The 24,323-nt window shown below is 41.8% G+C and overlaps 1 protein-coding gene across 12 annotated transcripts in view; it reads right to left on the minus strand.

Annotated features, from left to right (window-relative positions):
- Window positions 1-3,075: 3,075 nt before the first annotated feature.
- PAK3 (p21 (RAC1) activated kinase 3) overlaps window positions 3,076-24,323 on the minus strand; it is a 283,577-nt gene continuing 262,329 nt past the window's right edge. For all 12 annotated transcript variants that reach the window (XM_067723280.1, XM_067723277.1, XM_067723281.1 and 9 more), the window contains 2 exons: window positions 13,090-13,227; window positions 3,076-9,731 (listed from right to left, as the gene is read on the minus strand). In XM_067723280.1, coding sequence (XP_067579381.1) covers window positions 9,642-9,731; window positions 13,090-13,227 — 228 coding nt within the window. In that variant the 3' untranslated portion in view covers window positions 3,076-9,641. The remainder of the gene's footprint in view (window positions 9,732-13,089; window positions 13,228-24,323) is intronic.

Genomic DNA, 24,323 nt, shown 5'->3' on the forward strand with positions numbered 1-24,323 from the left:
AAGTCTTATGCTAGGAATACCCCGAAAGCAGATTAGGACATACGCACTTGTGCTTCAGGTGAAAAACACCTTCCCAAACACAATACACCCAAAATTAGAAGAACAATCATTGCTGAAGGTAGCAATGGACCGATATGACCAGAGATTAAGATCGTCTTGAAGGGGACTACTTTGGTAATCCCTTCTCTCTACTTGCATAGCTAGAGGAATAACTGTATCTCATTCAAGTGAGATTCAAATTTTTTAGGAATTATGTCACACAGCCATTTAAATATGAAGGAGATTTTAACCACCTAAAGTCTGTGGGAAACATAGCAGGGCTTCTCATTTGTGCCTACAGCAGGGTTTCAGGACACATCAAGAAGTTTATTCTGTCCTATAACACTGTTGGAACATAACATTCCCATCCTGTATTTTAAAGCACAGCAATTCAGTTTTACTTGTTGTAGAATTAAAAGTTTCTCATTATGAATTTTGTTCTCGTGGGACACCATAGGCTGAGGAGCCGGTCAACCCATGCTCACAGGAAAGAACTCACAGGCAATTAGATTTGAGTTCCCTGCTTCCCCAGGGAGGCCTCGGAAGTGCCTGAAGAGAAAGTGGGAATTCTCACTACCTCAGATGGGCAGGACTAGGGACAGGTGGAATTAAGTTAGGGAGGAACTTCTTGATACCAAGGTAATTAGCAGCTGGTGGCGGAAATGGATTGGGACATGATATCCAGCCAGCATCCTAGCTCCTTGCCATGACCTCTGAAATGTCACGGGGGAGGTACCATGCAGTTTGTTGCTTTTCTTGTTGGAAACTTTGAGATAATTGCAGATCCACGTGGAGCTGTAAGAACTAAAACAGAGAGATTCCTATGCACGCTTTACCCATTTTCCCCCAATGGTAACAGAGCCTGTTGCTTCATACTTTGTGGGAATGTATATCCCTAGGAAACAGGACGAGGGTACTCTAGTGAAAACATTAAAGTACACGTAGAATGGAACCAAACTGCCAATTTCCTTTTTATTCCAAGGAGGGCTGCTTGGAAGAAAATGGTGAATTTATAAAGGAATGTCTCCAGCAGACGCTGTGAATTAACTTCCATGGAAAGCGGTGGGCCTGAAAGGGGCCAGGCTATGCACAGGTTGACCTGACGAGCCCCAAGAAGGGAGGGGGGAAACGAAGGCCAGACTTGTTCCCTGGTTCAGTGAGGCGACAGAAATGGAAAAAGAACCACCCAAAGGGGTCCGAAGATGTAGCAGAATCAGCTGATTTCATGGGAAGGGCTTCTGCTGTCAGGTATAGAAAAGAAAACAAGTTATAAAATAGATAACCAATAAGGACCTACTGTATAGCACAGGGAACTATACTCAGTATCTTGTAATGACCTATATTGAAACAGAATGTAAAAAAAAGAATATATGTATATATTATATATATATATATCTGAATCACTTTGCTGTACACCTGAAACTAACACACTGTAAATCAACTATATTTCAATAAAAATTAAAAAAAGAAACCCAGTAAAAAGCAACCTGCTATGAAACTGCAAGTAAGTCGATGAGTCGCCCCAGTGCCCTCCCCAGAGGCTCTTAGCACCAGGGACTGGTGTGGCTATTGAAGATATAGATCAGCAGAGTGGCAAGCACAGTAGCAATGGGAAAGTGGCATGGGTACAGGATTAGCAGAAGGCAGTGACAGCAGTGGTGCTTGACGCAGGTATGTGGAAAGCCACCAGATACCACCCAGGTGTCTGGAGGCCAGGGCTGCGTGGGATGTAGAGAACACCCACGATGTGGGAGGCTCTTCGGGTATTACCCCTCCCCCTTCACTAGGAGGTCAGGGACTTAGATGAGGCTAGAGTTCCAGCAACTGAGCTAGTAGGGCTGAGCTGCAGAGTAAGACATTTATCATTGTTTGGGACCCTGTTCCTCTAAGTTGTTGTGAAAACGGGAAATGCCTTTGAAATTTTCTCTTCTGATGGAAGATACTGCTAACCTGCTAACACGTAAAAAGTATTTCTACTTTAATAGGGATAGAAAAATGGAGGAAATCTGTCAATCCAAGTTGGAATGCCATGAGGCTAATAGTGGGAGAGGCAACATAGGAATTCATGCGCATGGGCGGTAGAGAGCTTGGCTAAAGGCCAACGACTGGGATTCTCGCTTAGTTGCCCATTCACATGTACGGAAATGTCGCTTTTGCTTTCAACATGGAGAGAGTCGGTGAGAGAAATAAAGCTTGCGTGTAAATCCAGTGAACTGAAAACAACCAAATAGCATTTGGTAAGATATATAAAACGTTCGAAGGAAATATGGTACCACTGGGTATCCACTTACACAAAGGTTATCAAATTATATACACAAGCTCCAGAAGGAACACTAGCCCCACTGTACAAGTACTACCAGGGCAACAAACCTCCAGGTTGCTAAACCCCTGATGTTTTTAGCTTGTCGGGGGGACTCAGTTTCTGACAAACCTGACTCCAATATGTTCATTTAGCTGCTTTCAATGAACTTTACTGTCATTTAGTCACACTTGGAGGTTGTTTTTAAAAGAAAAGTTATCTTTCTCAGAAAAGTCCACAGGGCCTGACCTACAGCAGGAGCTCAATAAATCCTTTTTGAATGAAAGAGTGAATGAATGAATGAATGTTCTCAGTAACATGGTTTTGGAACTTCTCCTGTGAACTGTGGCCCTTGATTTCTACATGTAAGATAAAAACTAAACATTATGGAGATGGCTTTACTTGTTCCGAATTTTCCAAGCAGAAAGATGAGCAAAAACAAATTATTTATTACATACGGTTTCTTTCGGCAGTTTCCCTTCATCTACCTTTTGCCCTGCATTGAGTTTACACATTTGTCTCTCTGAGCTATTCTATGTAGAAACCAGATGGAGACTCTGGGCCTGAGTTATCTAGTGGTAGGATCTGCAGGACATTTCCCATATTGCTCACAAGGCTGGCCGTTTCCCTGTCTTGATACCTGCGGGAGAATGCTACCCTCCAACCCGTGAAGCAGGTAAATGCCAATGCCAAGGGGGTGGGTGGAAAGGTGACAGAAGAGAGGAGCACCAGCTCAGTGATGTTTGTCATTTTTATTTGCAATACTTTAGGTCCAAGTTTCAAACTGCAATATTTTTACACTCAAGACACAGTCATGCACAATCCATATTTCAATTTTCTATTGCTTCAACCACAATTTAAAATAACAATATTGGAAACAAAAGTCCTTAAAAAGATCGGATGCTGAGGTCAGAAGGATGGAACCGTACCATCAGCAGGTTTACAAAAGAAATAACTTACTTAAAAATCAAACAAACAGAAAGACCATAAATACCTTTAATCCAAAGTTACATAAGAAGTTCACTACACATGGGTTTACAGATAACACATTTTAACAAAAGCACAGCCAAATGAGAAACAATTCTGATAAACAATGAAAATGCAGATCCTCCTTAACTTGTTTCGTCTGGATATTATGAGTATAATCCCAGTAGCCATCACTACCCTGTGATCTGTCTCTTCCTTGCTGATGTACTGAGATTTAAAACTCAACCCACTAATGGTTACAGAATTCTGTGAAAGGTCTTATCATCACTAATGAATATAGTATATGCGGGTCCGTAAAACACACCACACACAAGCACACACACCGAACTTGAATTTCACACTCAGGGCTGGTTGGCACTGCTGTGGTCAGGGCATTGGGACTGTCCACTACCAGTTTATCCTCTTTCCAGTAGCATGCTCATTCAACTGGCCAATCCCTGTGGGAGTTGTCACCAGAAATGCTATCTTTGGTTCCCAACAAGTGGATTGGCCAACACTCCTTAATGCTAATAGCATGTAATCACTTTTGCCTTTTTCTCTCTGCAACCTGCAAATGCTTAGGCCCACTCAGTAGTCCCAGCCATTAAAATGCATGGGTTCTGACATCTTGTGCCATTTATGAAGTAAACTCTATAAAGCCCAACACCACTTCGTAGGAAAGAAGAGGCCCAAGTACAGTTCTATTCTAGCAAGTGTGACAGTGTATTTCTGTTCTAGTAGCAAATACTGGCCACAGCTTAATGAAAACCAAACTTTACATACAGAGTGTATGGAAGATGAAAACTGGGAATATGCAACAGAAAAGGAACATTAGAACAAAAACAAAACAACTGTGAAGGAATTGGAAGGCTGCCACAAGTTTTATCAACATTCCCTAGTATTATTCGCTTCATTTGTTCGAGGGTTTTTTTCTTCTTTTTTTTGGCATCATCTTACATAGTTCTATTGTTTAACTGCAACATAAGAGACCCAGGCTGAAGCATGTGGTATTTGCCATCACTTTAGCAGCATGAATTAGCAAGGCAATCTACAGTACCACAGAATGTTGTAGCTTTTGGAAAGCCTTGGAGATCTAGTCCAATACCCTTATTTTATAGATAAGGAAACAGCCATAACATGGTTAAGTGACTTGCCCAAGGTCACACAGTAAAGTTAGGAATAGAGCCTTTATTAGAATCCAGGTATCCTTACTTCTAGGCTAGTACTTCTTCCACTACATCTGACTGATTCTCTCTAATTGCTGTTGATTTCCTCGTAGGTCCTAAATCAGGTGAACACGGTACCTGCCTTCTACTGGTATTATGGGATAGCATTCACCTGATGGCAGCTTCCAAAGGAGACTCTGAGGGCACTAACTGGCTTCTGTAAGTTTATATTGCAAGTGTGACTGTATTATGTGGCAGTAAATGCTCCTCGCTATTATTGTCTACTTGAACACAGAAGTGTGCACATGGAAGTGATTATCTCAGTTCCCGCATTTGCAGAGTCAGTTAGATATTGTTTAATATTAAACAGACATCCCCGATGAATGAGGAGTCGGGTTATATTCATTTGGTTCCTAAAGGAGTGTGGGATCAGAAAAGGAGTGGAAAAAAATTAAAGCTGGCCAACAGAAAGATTCTACCAGAAACACATTTTTGATGAAAAAATGCTTTCTGAGGAAAAATAGTCCCATTATTTCCAAGGTCCCATTTATTTCCTTCCCAATCCACATGCAAATACATGTTCAGAATTGTGTGTTAAGTTCACTCAAAATCCCGGGTCTGTTAGACTGTCAATTTACAAATGCTGAATTTCAGTTCTCTTTCTCAGAGACTGGGAGTAGCTTGCATCACTGGCCATGCCTTTGTTTAACCGAATATTAACTGCAAGTAGCTAAGAAAAGGACCATGAGGTTAAATGGGGCAGGGCAGGGCAGGGTTAAGACTCTCATAAGTAGATTATATGTTGAGAATGGCCAAAGAAAAGCCTGTGGGTTCTCTAGGTATAAGGTCTGCACTTGGTGAAACTAACACCTGAGGCCACTACCGCATTATAAAAGTCCTCACCTATAATTTCTTTGGTGAGTTAGAAGGAAATTCCTCTCTTTGGGTAGATAGTCTCCCCTTTTCTGTTTAAAAATGACAGTAGTTACTGCATACAACCTATAATCAGGCCGGACAGAAAGTACATAGAGGCTGCCATCTCAGGCCAAAGCTAAAAGGAGTATGACTGAATGCCAACAGGCAAGGGCAGTTCTAAATATTTGTCTTAATGTTTTCAGTCAGCTTTTAAGCGCAAGTCATAACTTCTACTGAAATCAATGGGACTTGCCTACTGTTCATTAAAAGAAAATCCTACCTGAATGATAGTGTATCCTGTTGGAAAAGGAAATGGTGGGAGCTGGGGATTTTATCCTTCTGTCCTTCCAAGATTCAAGCTGAAAATCTGCTAAAGTGATCCAGAAAGGCGATACTTGAAACAGATGACTTGAAACAGATGTTATCAAGGGGGCTGATCAAAGGTCACCCCTCCAATCTAAAGTAACCAAAACAGAAACCTCAAGACCATACTAAAGTGGAGGGGGGCACCCAGTCTGAAAGCAGAAGGACGCGTTTGGAGTACTAATAGTGACAGCTCCCTAGCTTTAACTTGTAGATAATAGTCCCCTAAGAAAGCACGTGCCGTACCCAAGCGTGTGCCAACCTCAGCACCCAGGCAAGTATAAAGCCTACGGAATAACTGTAACTAGCAAATATCTGTGCCCTGCATGCTCTGGGCTCTGGCCAGAAGGCATCTGCTTCTGGCGTCTTTTCTATGTTTCTATAGTTCCCTTTCTGATGTTTATTATAAAGCAACATTAGAACGATATCAAAGAAAATTTTAAAAAGAAAAAAATGTTCCACATAATCCCGCCACCCTAACACAACTGATTTCAATTGTCTGTGTTCCCAGCCTTTGCCCATATGCACACTTATTTTTACATGGTTGTTCTCCCTGTTTATGTTATTTAAAGGTGATTTTATCGATTCTCTCTGAGAACTGGCAGCCTCATTAGAAATAAACAACCCACTGAGCAAAGGAATATAATTATTTACACGATCTTTGAGCTGAGAAATATCCTTTATAGACAAACATCTCAAACTATCAAAACAGTTATACAGATGACATGAAGCAATTTCATATTTCTTTTTCTTTTTGCAATGGAATGTGCTTCACAGGGGAGGGAAAGATGTGGGGATCAGGTGGTTAAACTCAAACATTGGGGTGCAATTCACAAGCCTGAAAGAAATCTGAATAACACAATTAAAGAATAAATACTTGAGTTAAATCTTCTTACATGACTTGGCCATCCAGTAGCCAAAATGGAACACAGACACACAAATATTTACAATGACACACAGACGAGATCAGCAAGAACGAAGTCATTACCCAACATGGTGACTGATTTGAGGGGATTATGACAACGTACCGGATCCTTGCTACAACATTAATGTTCTTTTCTTTCTTAAATAAATAATCTCTACTGTGCTTCTCACCCTTCCCTGACTTTCCCACTGCCCTATCCCTATCTCAGGACATTTTGGAATCGACATTCGACGATGTGCCCTTATTATCTCAGGGCACACGAGCGACTTCAAAGATCTGGATAGACTCACCTGTGTCAAGATGAGCTAAAAACAAAAATGCAGGGAGAGGGAATAAACTATTAACCACCTGGAGTCCTTCAGCATCATTTTGGCAGGAGAAGCAGCTTCTTCCTAATACTTATTAGAAATATACATAACTCTCCAACGCGGGGAAGGGTCTTTAGAAGCTGTTCTCATTTTAAAATTTACATAGATATAAGTTTGTAAGGGTAAAGCCTACTGGGATTATATTACCATAAAATCTTGGTATAACGGGCTGTGGTGAAGTAGTACCAGGCTTCTTGTTGTTGATATGCTGAATTGAAAGCATAAAAGAGCAGCCATTTCTCCGCCTACAGTAACCTGAAGGGTCACTGGTCCAGGTCTCCCCCCACCAAAAAAAGGCCTTCATGACATGTAAGGGATGCTAACAGATAACTAGGGCTTCCCAACCAGGTATGGGGCTCTCTCCCCTGGCAGGGTATAGTTATCAATATACTGAATTCTATTTGCATCCCAGGTATTATTTCACTGAATTCCCTGGCACTATGAATGAAAAATTAAAAAAATACTTAATTTTAAATGAAATCAAAATTAAGGCTTCTCTCTCTCTCTCTCTCTCTCTCTCTCATTAAAACAGTGTGGCATTAAAATTTTCAGGCCCAGCCACGTTTTTGTGAAGTATAACATAGTATGCTTCAAATTAATATTACCATTTGATCTTTTCATGTTTGTTGTTTTATCCCACTGTGGACATTTTCGGGGCCGGGGGGTCAAGCCCCTCCCAAATTTCATAGTCAAAGAAGACAATAGGAAATCCACCAGTGGTGTCATCTCCTAAACATAAACACGTGCACTATATGGTTAGCAGAAACTCTCTAAAGAAAGTGCTTTCATTTTAAGGAATGGATAGATGATTATATTGACGGATGTGCCTAGGCAGAGAAGGAGAGAGGCCCACGGCATTGATCTCTTTCCCTCTCTTGCTGGATGTGGATAGGTTCTATTCAGATTCTTGACATACTACAAATCAAGAAGCCTTCTACTGCACAAACTGCTAGCTTTTCAAAGGCTTAGAGAAACAACTATGCAGAATTTATAAAATTGACAATACACTCGAAAGAGAAGCATATCCTTTTCTACGCAGACACCCTCCAGATATTTTTCTACGCTCAGAAGATTCAGAAAGTGGCAACTGTTGAATTTCTAATAAATTGATACACGGTGAAATACTAGTCAAATTTTCATATTTTCCCCAAGCCACAAAAGGAATTCAGTTGGACTGATATTTCTTGGGGTATATGATTGCAAGCCCAAATGCTTTTCACTGGAGAACTTCAAGATCTTTACAGACATGTTTTTAAAATTCAAAAGCCCAAAGGGCTAAGTATGAACACACCATATCCAGAAACAGAAATTGGTGAACATAGGGAAAATGGCAACAAGTACTTAGAGCCTAATGTTGACTGGGATGTAGTTTTCACTGACCTCCCATTTCTTACAGAGTTGACTGCTTACAATATTTCTGTCCTCCAGATCTTTAAAAACAATTTTAACGTTATAAATTGTCAAGATAAATCATTTTTACCAGCAGCAAATGTTGGTTAATGGGTCCGTTTCCTCCTGTTGTGCCTATTTTACAGTTACCTACATTCCACAAGGACAAGACAGGATTGGATTAGGTATTGTTATCTTTGTTTACTGTCCAACAAGGATTTCAGTATTGCATGCTTATATTATCTCCCTTTGGGCTCTTGGAGAAAGTCCCGTCTTTGTTTAAGTATGGTTTCTCCTATCAGGATTTCCTAGGTTTCAGACCTGGACTCACCCAACTGGAGTGCCATAGTTTTGGTGTGTCTTTTTTCAGGTATCATGAAGATGAACGAGCTGGTTTATACAAATGATAAATCAACTACCTCTTAAGCATCATCATGAAAATGTGATAAGATTTCACCATTTGAACTTTTAGACATAGAGTTTTTAAAAGCCCTTCCTGAACACACATATTCCTCTCTGCTTTTGGAAAATGTCGTAAAAGAAACCTTTTCCAATACAAATGCAGAAAAACAGGTACACAAACCGAGCCACCACTATAGAAGAAGAATAAAAAAATTTCAACTCTATTAGGGCATGGACTTCCACATGTTCACACAGTACTTGCTCTGGGTTATTTTTTTTTGTTTTTTTTTGTTTTTGGTTTTTTTGTTTGTTTTTGTTTTTTACTTTCTTTTTTTTTAAAAAAACGTTTTGACATCTTTTTTTTTTCTGGACATCTAATGACAATGCAAGTGAAAAACATCACATTGGGTAAGGAGTTTTGAAGGAGGTTCGAATGCAAGAGGGACTACTCTCTAACTTAAAAACAAACACAACACTATGAAGAGGGAGTGTGCATCTTTGAGAAATCTTTTTTCTTCAAAGTGAATGCACAAAATGAGGGGATTCACTACTGGCTCTTTCGCTTCACGGTAGAAGTGACCACTTGATGGCCACTTTGACATTGCTGCCCTGTTTGGGCTGCGATTCAGGCTTACAAATAAATTACATAATCTGAGGGAGTAGGAAAAAGGCTTATAAGAAGTTTCTATTCATTTGAAAGTTAAAGAATCCCCACCCCATTCAACTGTCTTTTCTTCCATCTTTCCTGCAGTGGAGTTTTATTTCAGTCTTACTCATGAAGGAGATGGTGTGGGGTAAGGCTTGCAGTCCTAGCGGCTGCTGTTCTTAATCGCTTCCTTTGCAGCGATAATCAGAGGAGTCAGGCTGGAGAGAGGCTTGGCTAATTTTAAAAATGGATGCTGCAAAAGGAAAAAAAAAAAAAGAAATTACTAGAATTCTTTCCTCCAACAAGTATATTACTTTACACTTTCAAGGAGTCTTTTTTTTTCATTAAGATGTATTTTGTGGATCCAATTAAACATCATTTAAAAAATAGTGCCAGCTTTTGTCCTTCAGATGTTTTTGGTCTTCGGTGTCATGAAATCTTCTAGAAGCTGACTGGCAGAGCTAGAAATTCAGAGTAGCGGTCTTGTAAAATCTCGCTGTGTTTGCAAGTCTAACTTTCTGATTTTCTTAAATCGATGAATTTATCTGGAGCAGCCGTCATCCTTAAAAAAGTGTATTCTTTTGACCACTCAAGACCTTGACCCTGAAATCAATGGCCCGCTAACTGCTAAACCCAAAAGTGTGTCTCCACCATTTCTTTTTTGGCCCCTCTGCAGTGCTTCAAACAAGTGAATATCCCTTTCTTCTTTGAGATGTTCTCTTTGGGGGCCTGTGACATTCTACTGTCTCGATTCTCTTCCACACACATGCTCACTGACTACTCCCTCCCTTTCTATCTTCCTCCCTGATTTCACTTCCTCTTCCCACCTCCCAGAACTTGACTCTCATCATCTTCTTTTTCTAATTTAATTCCTTGGAGAGCTCATTCCTTTTCATGGTTCCAACCTCTCATCAAGCTTTATGGACATGACTCCCAAATGTCCACTGTGTCACCTGATGTCTTTCCCGAATTCTGGTCCTATTTCTCCAATTGCCTGCTGGTTATTTCCTTTTGAATGTCCTTCTGCCACCTTGAACTCAACATTTAAAAATGTATGTTCAAATCTACCAAACGGTACTCTTGTGTGATGTAAGTTACAGGGGCTTTGGAGTCAGAGCACCTAGGTTCAATCCTCTCCTTTGCTTATCACAATGGTTAAATGAGGTAAGTGACAGTTCCTCGTAAGCTACATTGAAGCCAATCAGTGTTAGCCACTGTAGTATTATCCTCTATCACTTCTGCTTTTGCTGAACTCTACCACTGGTTTGATATTCTGAGGTAGCTCACTTTTGTGTTCCTCTCCCTTATGTTCTACATGCAATCAGTTACCAAGTGCTTCCTTTTCAATGCCTTTTACAATTATCTCTTGCTTTCCCTAGGCCTAATCAACTTAATCCTAAATTATAACAATAACCCCCCTATCTTCCTGCCTCCATTTTTTCTATTGCTAATTCTTCTTGCATACCACAAGATTCATCTTCCTGAACAAACCTTTCATCAGGTGTGTCCCTCAGATATCTTCAGTGTTTCCCCACTGCCTACAGCCCCTACCCTTTAGCCTGGTGTTCAAGGCTCTCTACGTCCTGTCTCCTGCGGCTTTCCTTCCTGGAACTCTTTACTTCAGCTACACCGTCTAGTTTCTGTTCCCTTGAACCCTGCCTACATGCCTTTGGTCATGCGATAATCCTTCCATCTGAAATTCCTTCCCCCTTTCCCCTCAAACTATCTAAAACTGATCTGTCTTTCAAGGCCCAGCCGAACTCTTTCCTTTTTGCAGACATTTTCTGAATGCCATAGCCCATAGAAGTACGTCTCTAATCAACCGTGACATTTACTGTTTAAACGGCCTCGGGTTGACTGAGTCGCTAAACAATCCTGCATTTTTTTCATGTTCCTAAGGAGACTGTGAACTTCTGAAGAGTAGGAATCATGCCTTTAACAGATTTGTATCACCCACTGCACTTAAGCCCTGCAAATAGGGAGTTGCTCCATAAAAATCCACTTACTTCTGTCTTCTCTCAAGCCTTCCAGTGGTGTGAATGCCATGTATCTCTCTCCTTTCTAACCTCTAAAATGGGCTAGAGTCAGAGAATGGAGTTATATGGACTTAAGGTGATATACAGATTACAGCCTATATGTGTAAAACGAGAAGATGCAACAAACAAAGTCTTCAGTTTTCTCAAAATATCATTTTGCATCAGAAATCTGACTGCTTCAGATAAAAGTATTGTTGGGGAAGGAATTAACTAGATAATTGATTCAATTACCTACATAACTGTATAGCTACCTTCAGAGAACCTGTATCTTCACTCATCCTTGGAAGAAGACATGATAGGAGTGTGTACCAGGATGTGTATGTCGGATGGTGGGAGGGGTGAAAAGATGTGGAAAAGAAGCATTCAAAAGTTCCAGTTTTTCATCTATAATTTGAGGCTGTATTAATGGGAGGATTAATAAAGGGCTATTTCAGATCTGACATTTTCGGGCCCCATGACAGCCTGTGAAACGCTCACAGGTAGCAGAGAAGACAAGGGGTAGCTTCCCCAATTCCTCCAAATTGGTGTATCCCAGATATGATTTGGGTTGGGATGGGATATTTTCGCGTGGGTGTGGCTGTCTCTGGAGGGAGTTCAGAAGCAACAGGAACTGTTTGTTGTTTGGCCTAAAACAGACTGACTCTATGGTTAATAACACTCTGCATGACCAAGAGTTATGCCTTTTGTTTAACTGGATTATGTGTTCAAAGTCAGGGAGAACAAGCAATCACTTTTCTTGGCAATTACAGATCTTTATCTTGTTCCCCAAGGAACAGTGAGTCCCCAGCAGTGAAGCTATATGTGTAATCCTGGGCATGCATTGCTTTATCAATATAAATGCATTTTTTCCCTCTAAATTGGTTTGTGTGGAAGAAAGTCAGACAATTCAGGGCTCAAATCCACGTTCTGCCACTCAATAGCTGTGTGAGTTCTAATTTCTACAACTGCAACGGGGATAATAACACCTATCCTAGAGAGTTGTAAGAATTAAGTGAGATAACGTTTGTAAAGAATTTGGTATAAGGTAGGTACTAATTACCATCATGTATACTAATCCCTGAGAGCCATGAAAAGGACAAATGGTTACAGAGGCACTCACCACTGGATGGTACTCACCCAGGCAAGCAGGTGCCTGCCATTTGGCATCACAAGCAAAGGGGCTTTGACCAGTAAAGCATTAGAGTAGCAGATGCCATGGAAATAATTGCATAGTTATGTAGACAATTACCTCCGGCCAAGAGCACCTGCGTACAACATCCAGGGGCACAAGCAAAATTTAGAACAAAACAGCAACACCAGAGGTTCACATTGTTATTTCCCTTGCAAAATAAGACTCCAGGAAGAATAAAAGAGAGTTACAGATTGAACTCCCAAGTTCTCAGAAGAAAGGCAACGTGCCAATCAATCACGTAACAGATGCATGCCTATACTTATGTGCCTGTGGTCTCAAATCAAATGGTTAGAGCCTAACTCGAGCTAGACCTCTTTTGATAGCGCTCTCTTACTGTCACACATTGACATGGAAAAGCTCAATATAATGACTCTCTCTTTGTAACTGTCCTGTTTCACTGTCACCTGTAAGAGCTCCTTGGCAGATCCTCGCCTATCCACATCCATCTCAAGACAGCGATTTAAAAAGTCACGGAATACAGCAGACAGTCTCTCAGGATTCTGGAGCTCTGGGGTTCCATTAGTGGCTATCAGATATAATGCCTATGGAAAAAAAAACATTAGAAAAATCTATTCAGCGTATACATGTTAGGATCACGAGCTGGCATACAAGACACAAATCCAGTTTCTTCTGGTTTATATCCTGGGTCTTAAAAATTCCATTTTAGAGAATGACACTGACATATACTGCAAAGTTTCTGTAACATTTAGAGATGGTTACTCTTGGCAGTAACGGACGTGACAGTGAGGTGCCCCACCCCCAAAAGCTTGGAAATAAGGTTATAAGGCTGTCCTATGAGACTTAAGCCAGAAAAAAATCAATATATAATGAACGTGTGATTAACCACCTAGGAAATGAAACCAAGGAATCTGTGACTAAAGAGTTGAGGAAACACACACACATCCAATCATATCGACCTAAGTATAACCTCCGGAAGGCACAGTTGCCAAGGTGATTGTAATTTACTGACTGTTTATCTTGATTGGAGAATATTTGTGAGCCGACCAGGGATGAACAGACTACATTATGCAATCAGAGAAGTACAGAGAATCAGAAGATGGCAGTGCCTGGATGAGAAGTAACCCTTGGGGCCCGAGGACTCAGGTACTTTTATCCTGCGGCAGATGTGTCCCTATAGATTTTAATTAGGTTCCCCATGAAAGTCTACCTATAATAAGAGAAAATATAAGAAAAGTTGACATTAATAATCCTGTATCCTACTGTAAAATAATAAGTTGCTAATATATCTCTGAGATCTTTGCTGTGGAAGGCCACCACTGAGAGAGATCAACTCATGGTGTGCTGACAGAATCAAGGGCCCTGGCCTTCCAGGCTGAGAGCTGGACCCAGAACCGTGGTTAATTCACAAAAGTAAACCCGTATTTCAAAGGCTCCGCAGCCATAAAAAGCTGGCCATTCCTCATGCCTCCTCTAAGCAAACTATTCTAGAGCACTGAGTATGTATCAGGTATTAAACACTGGAGATCCAAAGATGAATAACAGAGTGCCCTACTTTCAAAGATGACACAATTTAGTGAAACAGAGAGACTTATAGATAGCTACCATATAGTGAGACAAGAGCTAATAGAGAAACACAGAAAGTGCTAAGTCAATGTAAGGATGAAACAATTTACACCAGAGGTCAGAGAAAGCTTCACAGAGGAGCTTGGCATTTGAACAGGGTCTTGATGGCTAAATAGGAGTTTTCCTGCAGGTATTACCACCAGGGTTATGTTTGCCTATGTGACCAGACTCCTAACTATCATGAAGACATGCCCCCTCTTGAACCTGCTTGAACTTCGCAGCAAATTATCAGCCCCCTTTTCCACCGTGGCTCCTAATATTATTATCAAAAATATTTCTATCAGGGCTTCCCTGGTGGCACAGTGGTTGAGAGTCTGCCTGCTGATGCAGGGGACACGGGTTCGTGCCCCGGTCCGGGAAGATCCCACATGCCGCGGAGCGGCTGGGCCGGTGAGCCATGGCCGCTGAGTCTGCGCATCCGGAGCCTGTGCTCTGCAACGGGAGAGGCCACAACAGTGAGAGGCCCACGTACCGCAAAAAAAAAAAAAAAAATTCAAATAAATAAATAAATAAATAAATATTTCTATCAAACTCCTTTCTCAGGCCAGTTTTCATCAGCTGGTGAGGACATCTCTCCTCCTTTCCAGAAACCTCCAGAGATGTACTTTAGAAAGGGTTAGAAAGGACCGTTTAATCCAGTGGCTGTCAACTTATAGCAGGCACCAGAATCACCTAGAGGGCTTGTTAAAACACAGATTTCCTGGGTCACCCCCCAGGGTTTCTGATTCAGTAAATCTGCAGAGGGGCCTGAGAATTTGCATTCTAACAAGTTCCCAGGTGATACTGAAGCTGCTGGTTTCAGGACCACACTTTGAGAACTGGTTTACTCCACCCAATTAAGCAATGGGCTTAATGATTGATGCTTGACGCACCTGTCCTCACAAACCATCTTTGTTCCTGCATTAAAAGAAAATTGGTTACTGCAAATTACATTTGCTAACTCCTCCTAAAACTCTCTTATTTCAGCTGGCCACAATTCTGCCAAACTCTGCGTCCTTTGCTGGCTTTTTTCTGCCCTGTAGCCAAACCCAGTCCTAAACAAACACATCTCTTTTTTCCCTTTCCACTCTCCCTAAGTCTGTGCACATGCCATACTGTTTCATTTTCTCTCTTTTTCTTTTCACCATTCTTAGCTCAATACATTCTACTCCATATAATCTCGCCCCTCACAAGTACATACACATCTCTACCCAAGTCCTTCTCACCTCTCTTCAATCCACGTACTAAGAAAAAGGTTGACAGGAAACACCCCAACATGTTAACAGTGGTTCTCTCTGGGTGGTAGGATTATTAGTGACAATTTTTTAAAACATATTTTTCAATTTTCCAAATTTTCTACAATCAACGCGACTGCTTTTATTATTCTTAAAAACCCTCCAAAATTCTTTACAAAATAAAATCTAAAGAGCTGTACCATCCAATTTACACAACAATCTTCATCTATTTCTCTTTGTCCTCCTAGGATTAAACCTGCTTTTCATCAAGTACTACCCCTTAAGGGAAACAAAAACCCAGACGATTTCTTTTCCAACTATTGTTTTCGTTTTAATTGCAACAGTATTATTTCCAACTAATTTCTATTGCAAAGATCCACACTTTTAGTTATATTATGGCTAAACTGGCCTTTGTGGACTGGCCTGGGAACGTACTCACTATGCATAATGCCGTTTCTATGGGAAAATGCACTCTGAGTTCCAAATAGTTAACTTAAAAATGAACTTGTGTGTAAGCTGGGTCCTATCTTTGCAAAAAAGAAAATTGCTACTGACTACCCTGCTAATGAGAGACAAAAACAGTTGTAGGCAACACAACAATCACAGCAAAAAGCATTTTCCTAGCAAAGTCAAGTCTTAGCTGAAGAAAGATCACAGAAAATCAGTCTAGGCACGAGTTTATCACATTGTGGTTTTATCTGAGTTAGTGAAAACTCAAAGAAAATGGGCTGGCTGAGAAATTAGACTAGACTTATTTCACTTAGCATAATACCCAGCAAATCAGAAAAAGACAGATACCATACGATATCACTTACATGTGGAATCTCAAAAATAAAACAAATGAATGTATGTAACAAAACAGAAACAGACTCACAGACACAGAGAACATACTAGTGGCTACCAGTAGGGAGAGGGAAGGGGAAGGGGCAAGATAGGGGTAGGGAGTTAAGAGGTACAAACTACTATGTATAAAGTAAATAAGCAACAAGGCTATATTGTACAGCACGGGGACTATAGCCAACCCTTTATAATAACTATAAATGGAGTACAAACGTTAAAAACTGTGAATCACTATGTTGTACAACTGAAACTTATATAATATCGTACATCAACTATACCTCAATAAAAAAAGAAATTAGGCTAGAGATTTCCTTTACAGTTGGTTGCTCCTTGAGTAAGAAACCCAGATTCATACCTGACTTCTCCTCCTTCCTCAACTGGAAACCTTCCCCTCCCCCAGCCTTCACTCTAGTCAGTCTAGTAGCTTCTGTTCATGCAACCTTTAGAAATGTCATTCATACCTATGCACTTTCCTCTACTCCCACTGTCTCTGCTAAAGGTTGGGCTTCCCTCAGACTGTTACGATAGCCTCCCAATAGGTTTTTTCTTACTCAAGCCTTTTTATTCTTCAGTCCATCTTCCTTAACAACCTACCTCATCTTTAATCTCATCGTGGCATCCATTTTTCTGCTCTAACACAATTTCTGGTGGCTCCCTATGGTCCACAGATGTGGTTTTCAAACTGGACTCTCCAAAATTCCCCTCAAGAGCAGCTAAGTGGGAAAAGAGGTGGGAGAGGGAGATGGATGTAGGGATTCTAGGACCCTGCACCCACCCATATGTGTTTCCATCAGAGAAATACTTCTTTTTTCTTTATTTATGCATGCTTCCAGCAAGGTTTAATTTGAACCAAGGGATCACTATAGTTGTTTGAAAACACAGGACGTAGTAAAGATTCCTTTGCATGGCATACGTAGTAAAGATTCCTTTGCATGGCATAGAAGGTCCTCCATGATTTGGTCCCGCCTCCCTTTCTAGTCCTCATCTGTTCTCTTCTCACCCTAGAGCCCTGCTTCCCCCAACTCCCCATACGTACACACATTGGCCAAAGCTCACATACTATTCATGCCAATTAGTTCATCATTCCCATAGTAAGAAATGCTCTTTTATATCTGCCTGAAATGCTGCTCCCTTAACTGCCTAGTAAACTTCTACTTGCCTTAAAATTTCTATTTCAAATGGCATCTCCTTTTTAAAGTCTTCTCCATTGCTCCCAGATGGATATGGTGAATAACCACCTCGATTTTCTGGGGACTGTCCTGGGTTTTACTACTGAAGGTCCTATGTCCCTGAGTGCCAAGCAAACTGGGATGGTGGTCACCGTGCAGATAGAGTTAGTCCTTCCCTCCCTTAAGCTACTACAGCCTTTTGTTTATATGTCTGTTTTCACATTGTAGGGTGAATACTTGTTACTTGTTCACTGGTCTGTCTTCCTAGACTGTAAAGGTAGGAATTGTATCACAATCATCTCTGGATTTTATGGCAACTGGCTCAGTGAGCAATGTAGGTAAGGGGATGACATCAAAGAGAGGGAAAGCTGGAGAAAGAGGTCCACAACATGGTGAACTGCTGTGGGCAAACCCACAGAGGAAGCGGAGACAATACGTCCTCTCTGGAACTTGAAACATAGCAACTTAGTCTTCTCTGACTGATCGTGAACAGAGAAGGAGCTCTTGATTTTTCTTCAGCCTTATCATTAAACGAGGTCTGTTTAATTCTTAAGGTGAGGCAACATAGGCCCTGTGACCTTATTTATAATGTTAGACAGACAACCTTTGGCCAGAAAATGGTGTCTTTCTTCTTTGTGATACACACATTACCTAGAAGTTTCTGGTGTTCCGGAATTTTTAATAACTCTATATCACTTGGCAATAACACACAAACTTGGCAGTTTTCTGCGGCCCCTGATGTGCAACTAAATTTACCTTAGTACTCAGAGAAAACGACTTTACCCAGTTGGAGGAATAATTCAATTTACCTTATTGTCAATTTCCTCGGTTAAAAAAGATCAAAGTGGTCATCTTCGAAGTTACCACACTTCTCCAAAGAAGTCCCAAAACAATCCATATGTACCCAATAAGTTTTCATTAAGGTGGTTTTGCAACTGGACTAACCATTTAATTAAAAAACTTCAGTTTGTGACTTCAGTTCATTTTAACAGTTTATAAAGTTTAGGTTAAGACATTAGAAGACAAACCAGGAGACTTAAACGGAAATGTGTTAGTAACCCTGAGAGGTCCCAGCACTGTTATAAAGACTCCCTTTACAAGGAGGAGAGGGTGTGGTGTGAACATTTCTTTCTAAGTTGAATATTTGGGACTCAAAACACATTTTCCCATGGAAATCGTGTTATACATGGTGAACAGGCTCTCAGCCTGGCCCGTAAAAATCTATTTAACAAACAATGTTGGGGCTTCCCTGGTGGCGCAGTGGTTAAGCATCCGCCTGCCAATGCAGGGTACACGGGTTTGAGCCCTGGTCTGGGAAGATCCCACATGCCGCAGATAAGGCCGTGCACCACGGCTACTGAGTCTGCGCTCTAGAGCCCGCAAGCCACAACTACTGAGCCCACATGCCACAACTACTGAAGCCCACGCGCCTAGAGCCCGTGCTCCGCAACAAGAGAAGCCACAGCAGTGAGAAGGCCGCGCACCACAACGAAGAGTAGCCCCCGCTCACTGCAACTAGAGAAAGCCTGCGCGCAGCCAAAAATAAAAATAAATAAAATAAATAAATTAAAAAACAACCAATGTAACTATAAGACAAAGGGCTATTCATCTATATCTTAATATCTGTATAAATACGGTTTTCATGGGAAATATTATTAGCTAGCATTTATTGAATGATTACTATTAGCTCACTTGATTCATACAACGACCCCCTGAGTTATACTTGATTATGAGCCCCAATTGACAAATGAAGAAACTGAGGGAGGTAGGGTTAATACAATAATTTGCCCAACATCACACAACTAGCAATGAGGGAGTCAATATCTGAATCCAAGGACTGTGAGCCCAGAGTCCACACTCCTGACCACTGCACGGCATCACCTCACAGTGTTCCCAGCCTCTGAGGTAGTAATTCTCGTAAGCAGAGGCAGACAAGGTCTCTTCAAGAGATGAGGCACACTGAGCGTGCACAACTCTACCTCCACCTCTACCAGAGGAAATGGACCCCCTGGATGTCAACTGTTTTCCCACTTACTTCGAAATGGGGAACAAAAGGCAGGTGCCCAGTTAGGCTTCATATTGTATTCACCAGTGTCTGTATATATGTTGGGAGTTCATAAGCAGTGTGTCCTCTGGTTGTTGCCTGTAACCTACTGCTGTCCTGGTTCCTTTCTTACTTTGGAATTTTCAACTACCTTTGAGTGTTTTACGGGAGAGATTTGGCAATGAGTGACTTGACACCTTAAGACTTAGTTTACTCATGACCTGGGATTTCAGAGGTTAAAGGCCAGAGTGTATTACTGCCTCTGATGTGTTTATGGATTTCATGAAAAGCCCTGACATTTCTTTCTAAGAAGAGAGTAAATGGGGCCAAATCTACAAAAAAGGAAATTGCTATATTATAGCTACGATTGTGTCCCTATTTTGACTTATTCAACCCAACGGTTCAGTGTGATAACTGAATAAGCACTGTGGTCTAACTTAGTTCCCTACTTGTCTTGCATAGTAGCTCTCATCTGTCACCAAATTCTTCACAGGGGTAGGGAGCTCCGCTGCTGTTGCTGAGCCTATTACAGATCTATTCCCTTATAGCTTGATGGTAAAGGTAATTAGGTACCTCTGACTGATTAGGTCTTGGCTTAGCTTTAGACTGCTCCTTTCAAGTGTAAGAAACTGGCCACTGTGCTTCCCTGGTGGTGCAGTGGTTAAGAATCCGCCTGCCAATGCAGAGGACATGGGTTCGAGCCCTGGCCCGGGAAGATCCCACATGCCGTGGAGCAACTAAGCCCGTGTGCCACAATTACTGAGCCTGTGCTCTAGAGCCCACGAGCCACAACTACTGAGCCCACGTGCCACAACTACTGAGCCTGTGCTCTAGAGCCCGTGAGACACAACTACTGAAGCCCGCGAGCCACAACTACTGAGCCCACGTGCTACAACTACTGAAGCTCATGCGCCTAGAGCCCGTGTTCTGCAACAAGAGAAGCCACAACAATGAGAAGCCCGTGCACCGCAACGAAGAGCAGCCCCTGCTGGCTGTAACTAGAGAAAGCCCGCGCACAGCAAAGCAGACCCAACACGGCCAAAAAATAAATAAATTTATTTTTAAAAAAACAAAAAAAAACTGGCCACTGCCAGAAAATAAAGACCAGATGAGTCTGATAATGTACATGCTCATTCTAATCTCTCGGGATTAATAGTGCTTGTCAGGAAACGTGGAGCAGGCTACGTGTGCTCAGGAAGCCACCCTGGGCAGCCTAAGCAACACCCAAGGTTGAGAACCACAGCGGGTTTGGAAGTGGGGGAGGGGTGGGCAGAGAGATGGAAAAGCAGGAAAGCAAAATGGAGCAGGAGGTAGAGGGGGAAAAAAGCTGTAAGAAGCAGAGGGAGCAGGAAAATACAGGACAAGGACTGAGGCCAAAGTACCATGGGGAGAGAAGGTGGTCAGTGGAGTGAAGAGGAAGAGAAATGAAGATAAAGGCTCAACAAATCAGGAAGGTCAAGGGGACCCGATCCTAGGATCCATTCTGCTACTGCCCCATTTCTCCGGTCCTTCTCACATAAAACTTCTCAAAACATCATCTATATTTGGTATGTTGACCTCCTCACCTCCCATTTTCTCTTCAACCCACACCTAGTTTCTAGTTCCAAGATACCGTTTACCGTAATACGTTTGTTCCTATCCCACTTCAGAATATTGGAGCAGGAAGGGGCTAAGTCCCTGATTCTCTGGAGCTTTTCCAAATTACCATATTAGGATCAAAGTCCAGCTGGACTGTGATATGATCTGTGAAACATACATTACTGCTCACATCCATTGGTTTCAACTTCTGTTTTATATGCAGTTCATCAGCTGAACAGCTCTGTATACCGTAACATGCTATTCTTCCCGATATACCACAGAGTGTGGATCATGGGTCCCCGTGACAGCTTTATCACTCTTTTGCTCTTCCCTGGCTTCTCCCCAAGATTCCTGTCAGAGTGGGCTTGCCCAGTCCCACAGGCAGCGTGCTTTGCATCATGATCAAGTGTCTTTCTTGGTAGGGAAAGGGGGATTTTTCCACTCTATGGAATACAGACTTAGTCACGAGATGATGACAGAGATGTATCCGAGCAGCTTTCCGAAGGTCACAACTCTGGAAGCACTCCTACAGACGACGTGTACTCAAACCCTGGCCCTTCTGGCACTCAGGGAAGGCTGTAGCCTATCTACAGCCTAAGAATACAGAATCAGAGTAAGAGACCCAGGAGTTTCCTCTTTTATTTAATTAAATTTCATGTGGAAGCTCGATACAGAAAACAAGTTAAAGAGGAACTATTCTGGTGGACTCAAGAGACACATGACCTCCCCCCTGGGCCCCAAGGATCTCCATGGAATTCTAGGAGCCCATGGAATTCGTAGAGTCCATTGGTAACCAATAATCTTGTTGAATTCCACTTGTTTGAAATGATAAGGAAATGGAGGCCCAGCAAGAAGTAATCTATACAAGGTCAGGGGGCTCCTGACTGGCAGACCTGGGAATAGAATTCACTCTTTGACTCACATGATGCGTACCGTTGGCTGAGGCACTAGATAGTTCCTTGTCTGGTCCCGTCACATTCACTGGCCACACAGAGATGAAAAGTGCTGATGGATTTTGCCATCTAAGTAGTGGGGCAATGCTTTAAAAAAGAAGGAAGGGGACTTCCCTGGTGGCGCAGTGGTTAAGAATCCGCCTGTCAATGCAGAGGACACGGGTTCAAGTCCTGGTCCAGGAAGATCCCGCATGCCATGGAGCAACTAAGCCCGTGTGCCACAACTACTGAGCCTGTGCTCTAGAGCCGGCGAGCCACAACTACTGAGCCCGTGTGCTGCAACTACTGAAGCCCACAGGTCTAGAGTCCGTGCTCTGCAACAAGAGAAGCCACCGCAGTGAGAAGCCCACACACCGCAATGAAGAGTAGCCTGTGGAACATGTCATTTTAAATATATTGTAAAGACTCAGTTTTAATAAAAAGTTTAATATGGAAAAAAAGAGTAGCCCCCGCTTGCTGCAACTAGAGAAAGCTTGCACTCAGCAATGAAGACCCGATGCAGCCAAAAAATAAATAATGAAAGAAATCTATAAAAAAAGAAAAAACAAAAAAGAAGGAAGGAGGAAGGAGGAAAGCAAAGAAAAGAAAAGAAAAAGAAAGGAAGGAAGGAAGAAAGAGGGAGGAAGAGAGGTTGAGAGGGACGAAGGAAGGAAGGGAGGAAGGGAGGTGGGGAAGGAGGGAGAGAGGAAGAAAGTTACAGCAAAAAGGTCAGCCTGTTTTTGGTGATACTGTTAGGATGTTGGCTCTTGCAGCTACAGAGCTAAGACTGCCTTAATCAAGTTAACTTTCTCTGCTGAGAGGCTTATACAAGACACCTCAGAGTATCCTTTTATCAGAATGCAAAGGGTCTTCTAAAGTGATGTTGCAACCAGGTTGAAAAAGGCATATTTCAAAATGATGACAAAGGTCAGAAATTATCTTAATTATCGAGCTAACCCTAATTTTCTTGGTGAAGTCATTTTTCACTGGCAAAAACACAGATTTAAAAAGCCATAGGATAAACATGTGAGTGGGCATTTGAGGGGCCAAATGTCCATCATCACACTGTGTGATCTGTCCATTTAGAATGAACTTTGATTTCAACGGACTTAACTACTTAGTTATAGGTCTGGTACCTATTAGGGCAACGGGCATATGCACCCTTGGCTTATTCCCAAGCCGTGCTTTAAGGACACTGAGGAGTGATAAGATAATAAACAGTAGGATAAGGGAATATCAGTCATGGCCAACAGCAGGTCCCTGGTCACCACATTTGTCATCTTTCTTTGCCTCCTCTTTGCCTGGTCAGAGTCTCAGATTTTCGTTTGCTGTGGAATCAATTTCTCCTTTGGCTGTCTTCTGGGTCATAACTCACCAGTTTGAACTGTCTGCTTCTGAAGTACAATCTAAATGAGACTTGCAGCTTTCCTATGGCTAGGTCCCATTTTCCTATGCTAAATTCCTGACAACCGATGATTCTTAAGAGCTGTCTATCTTTTGACAGGCAATATTTTTTTCTGATTAAAAAGAAACCCTGTTACTGTTCTATAATTATTTTAGTTGCAGTTATCCCAACTCACCCCTCCTTTCAGGCATAGGTTTGCCCTCAAAGTAGAAGTGTCAACAAACCATCAATAAACCTTGCTGCTCCATAGTGGCTTACGGAAAAAGAAGGGAATGCTCCCAGCTCTTCCTGAAATACATTCAAAACAATATTGACTGAGTGCTAGCAAAGTATGCTTGCTTCTCTGGCGCTCAGGAAGTTTATGTCTGACTTTAATTCCAAATGAGCACCCGCCATCAAACCCAGACATTCCGATCCACAACACAGGTTCCAGCACTTTGGCCCTTAGCTGCTGCTTTTTAGTTGCTAGAGATTCTCTTCTTCTGCTTAACTCTCTTCTCTAGACATACAAGCTAACCAGAATTTCCCAGGTTCTATAATAAAAAAGAAGAAACTAACGTGTGTAGTGCTTCAAGCGTGGGGATAGGCGGAGTAGGGAGCCTCTTGTAGACAACAGGTCTGAATTTACACTTCTGCCCTCCCTTCTCTCTGGCCATACAGTTTAGGCACTCCTAATCACGAGTAGCCAGACTGAAGGCTTTCTTATCACCAATATGTGTTATGTACACAACAGCTAGCACATTGTCATGATGGACTCCGTTTGCAGGAGAAGCGAAATTGAAAAAGAAAATGGGCATATTATAGAGGTATATACCGAACTAATGTCATTTCTTTTTTGACAGCGTTGCTGGAATGGTAAATCAAAGAATGCC

This window comes from Pseudorca crassidens, chromosome X (assembly GCF_039906515.1).
Source record: "Pseudorca crassidens isolate mPseCra1 chromosome X, mPseCra1.hap1, whole genome shotgun sequence".
NCBI lineage: Eukaryota > Metazoa > Chordata > Mammalia > Artiodactyla > Delphinidae > Pseudorca > Pseudorca crassidens.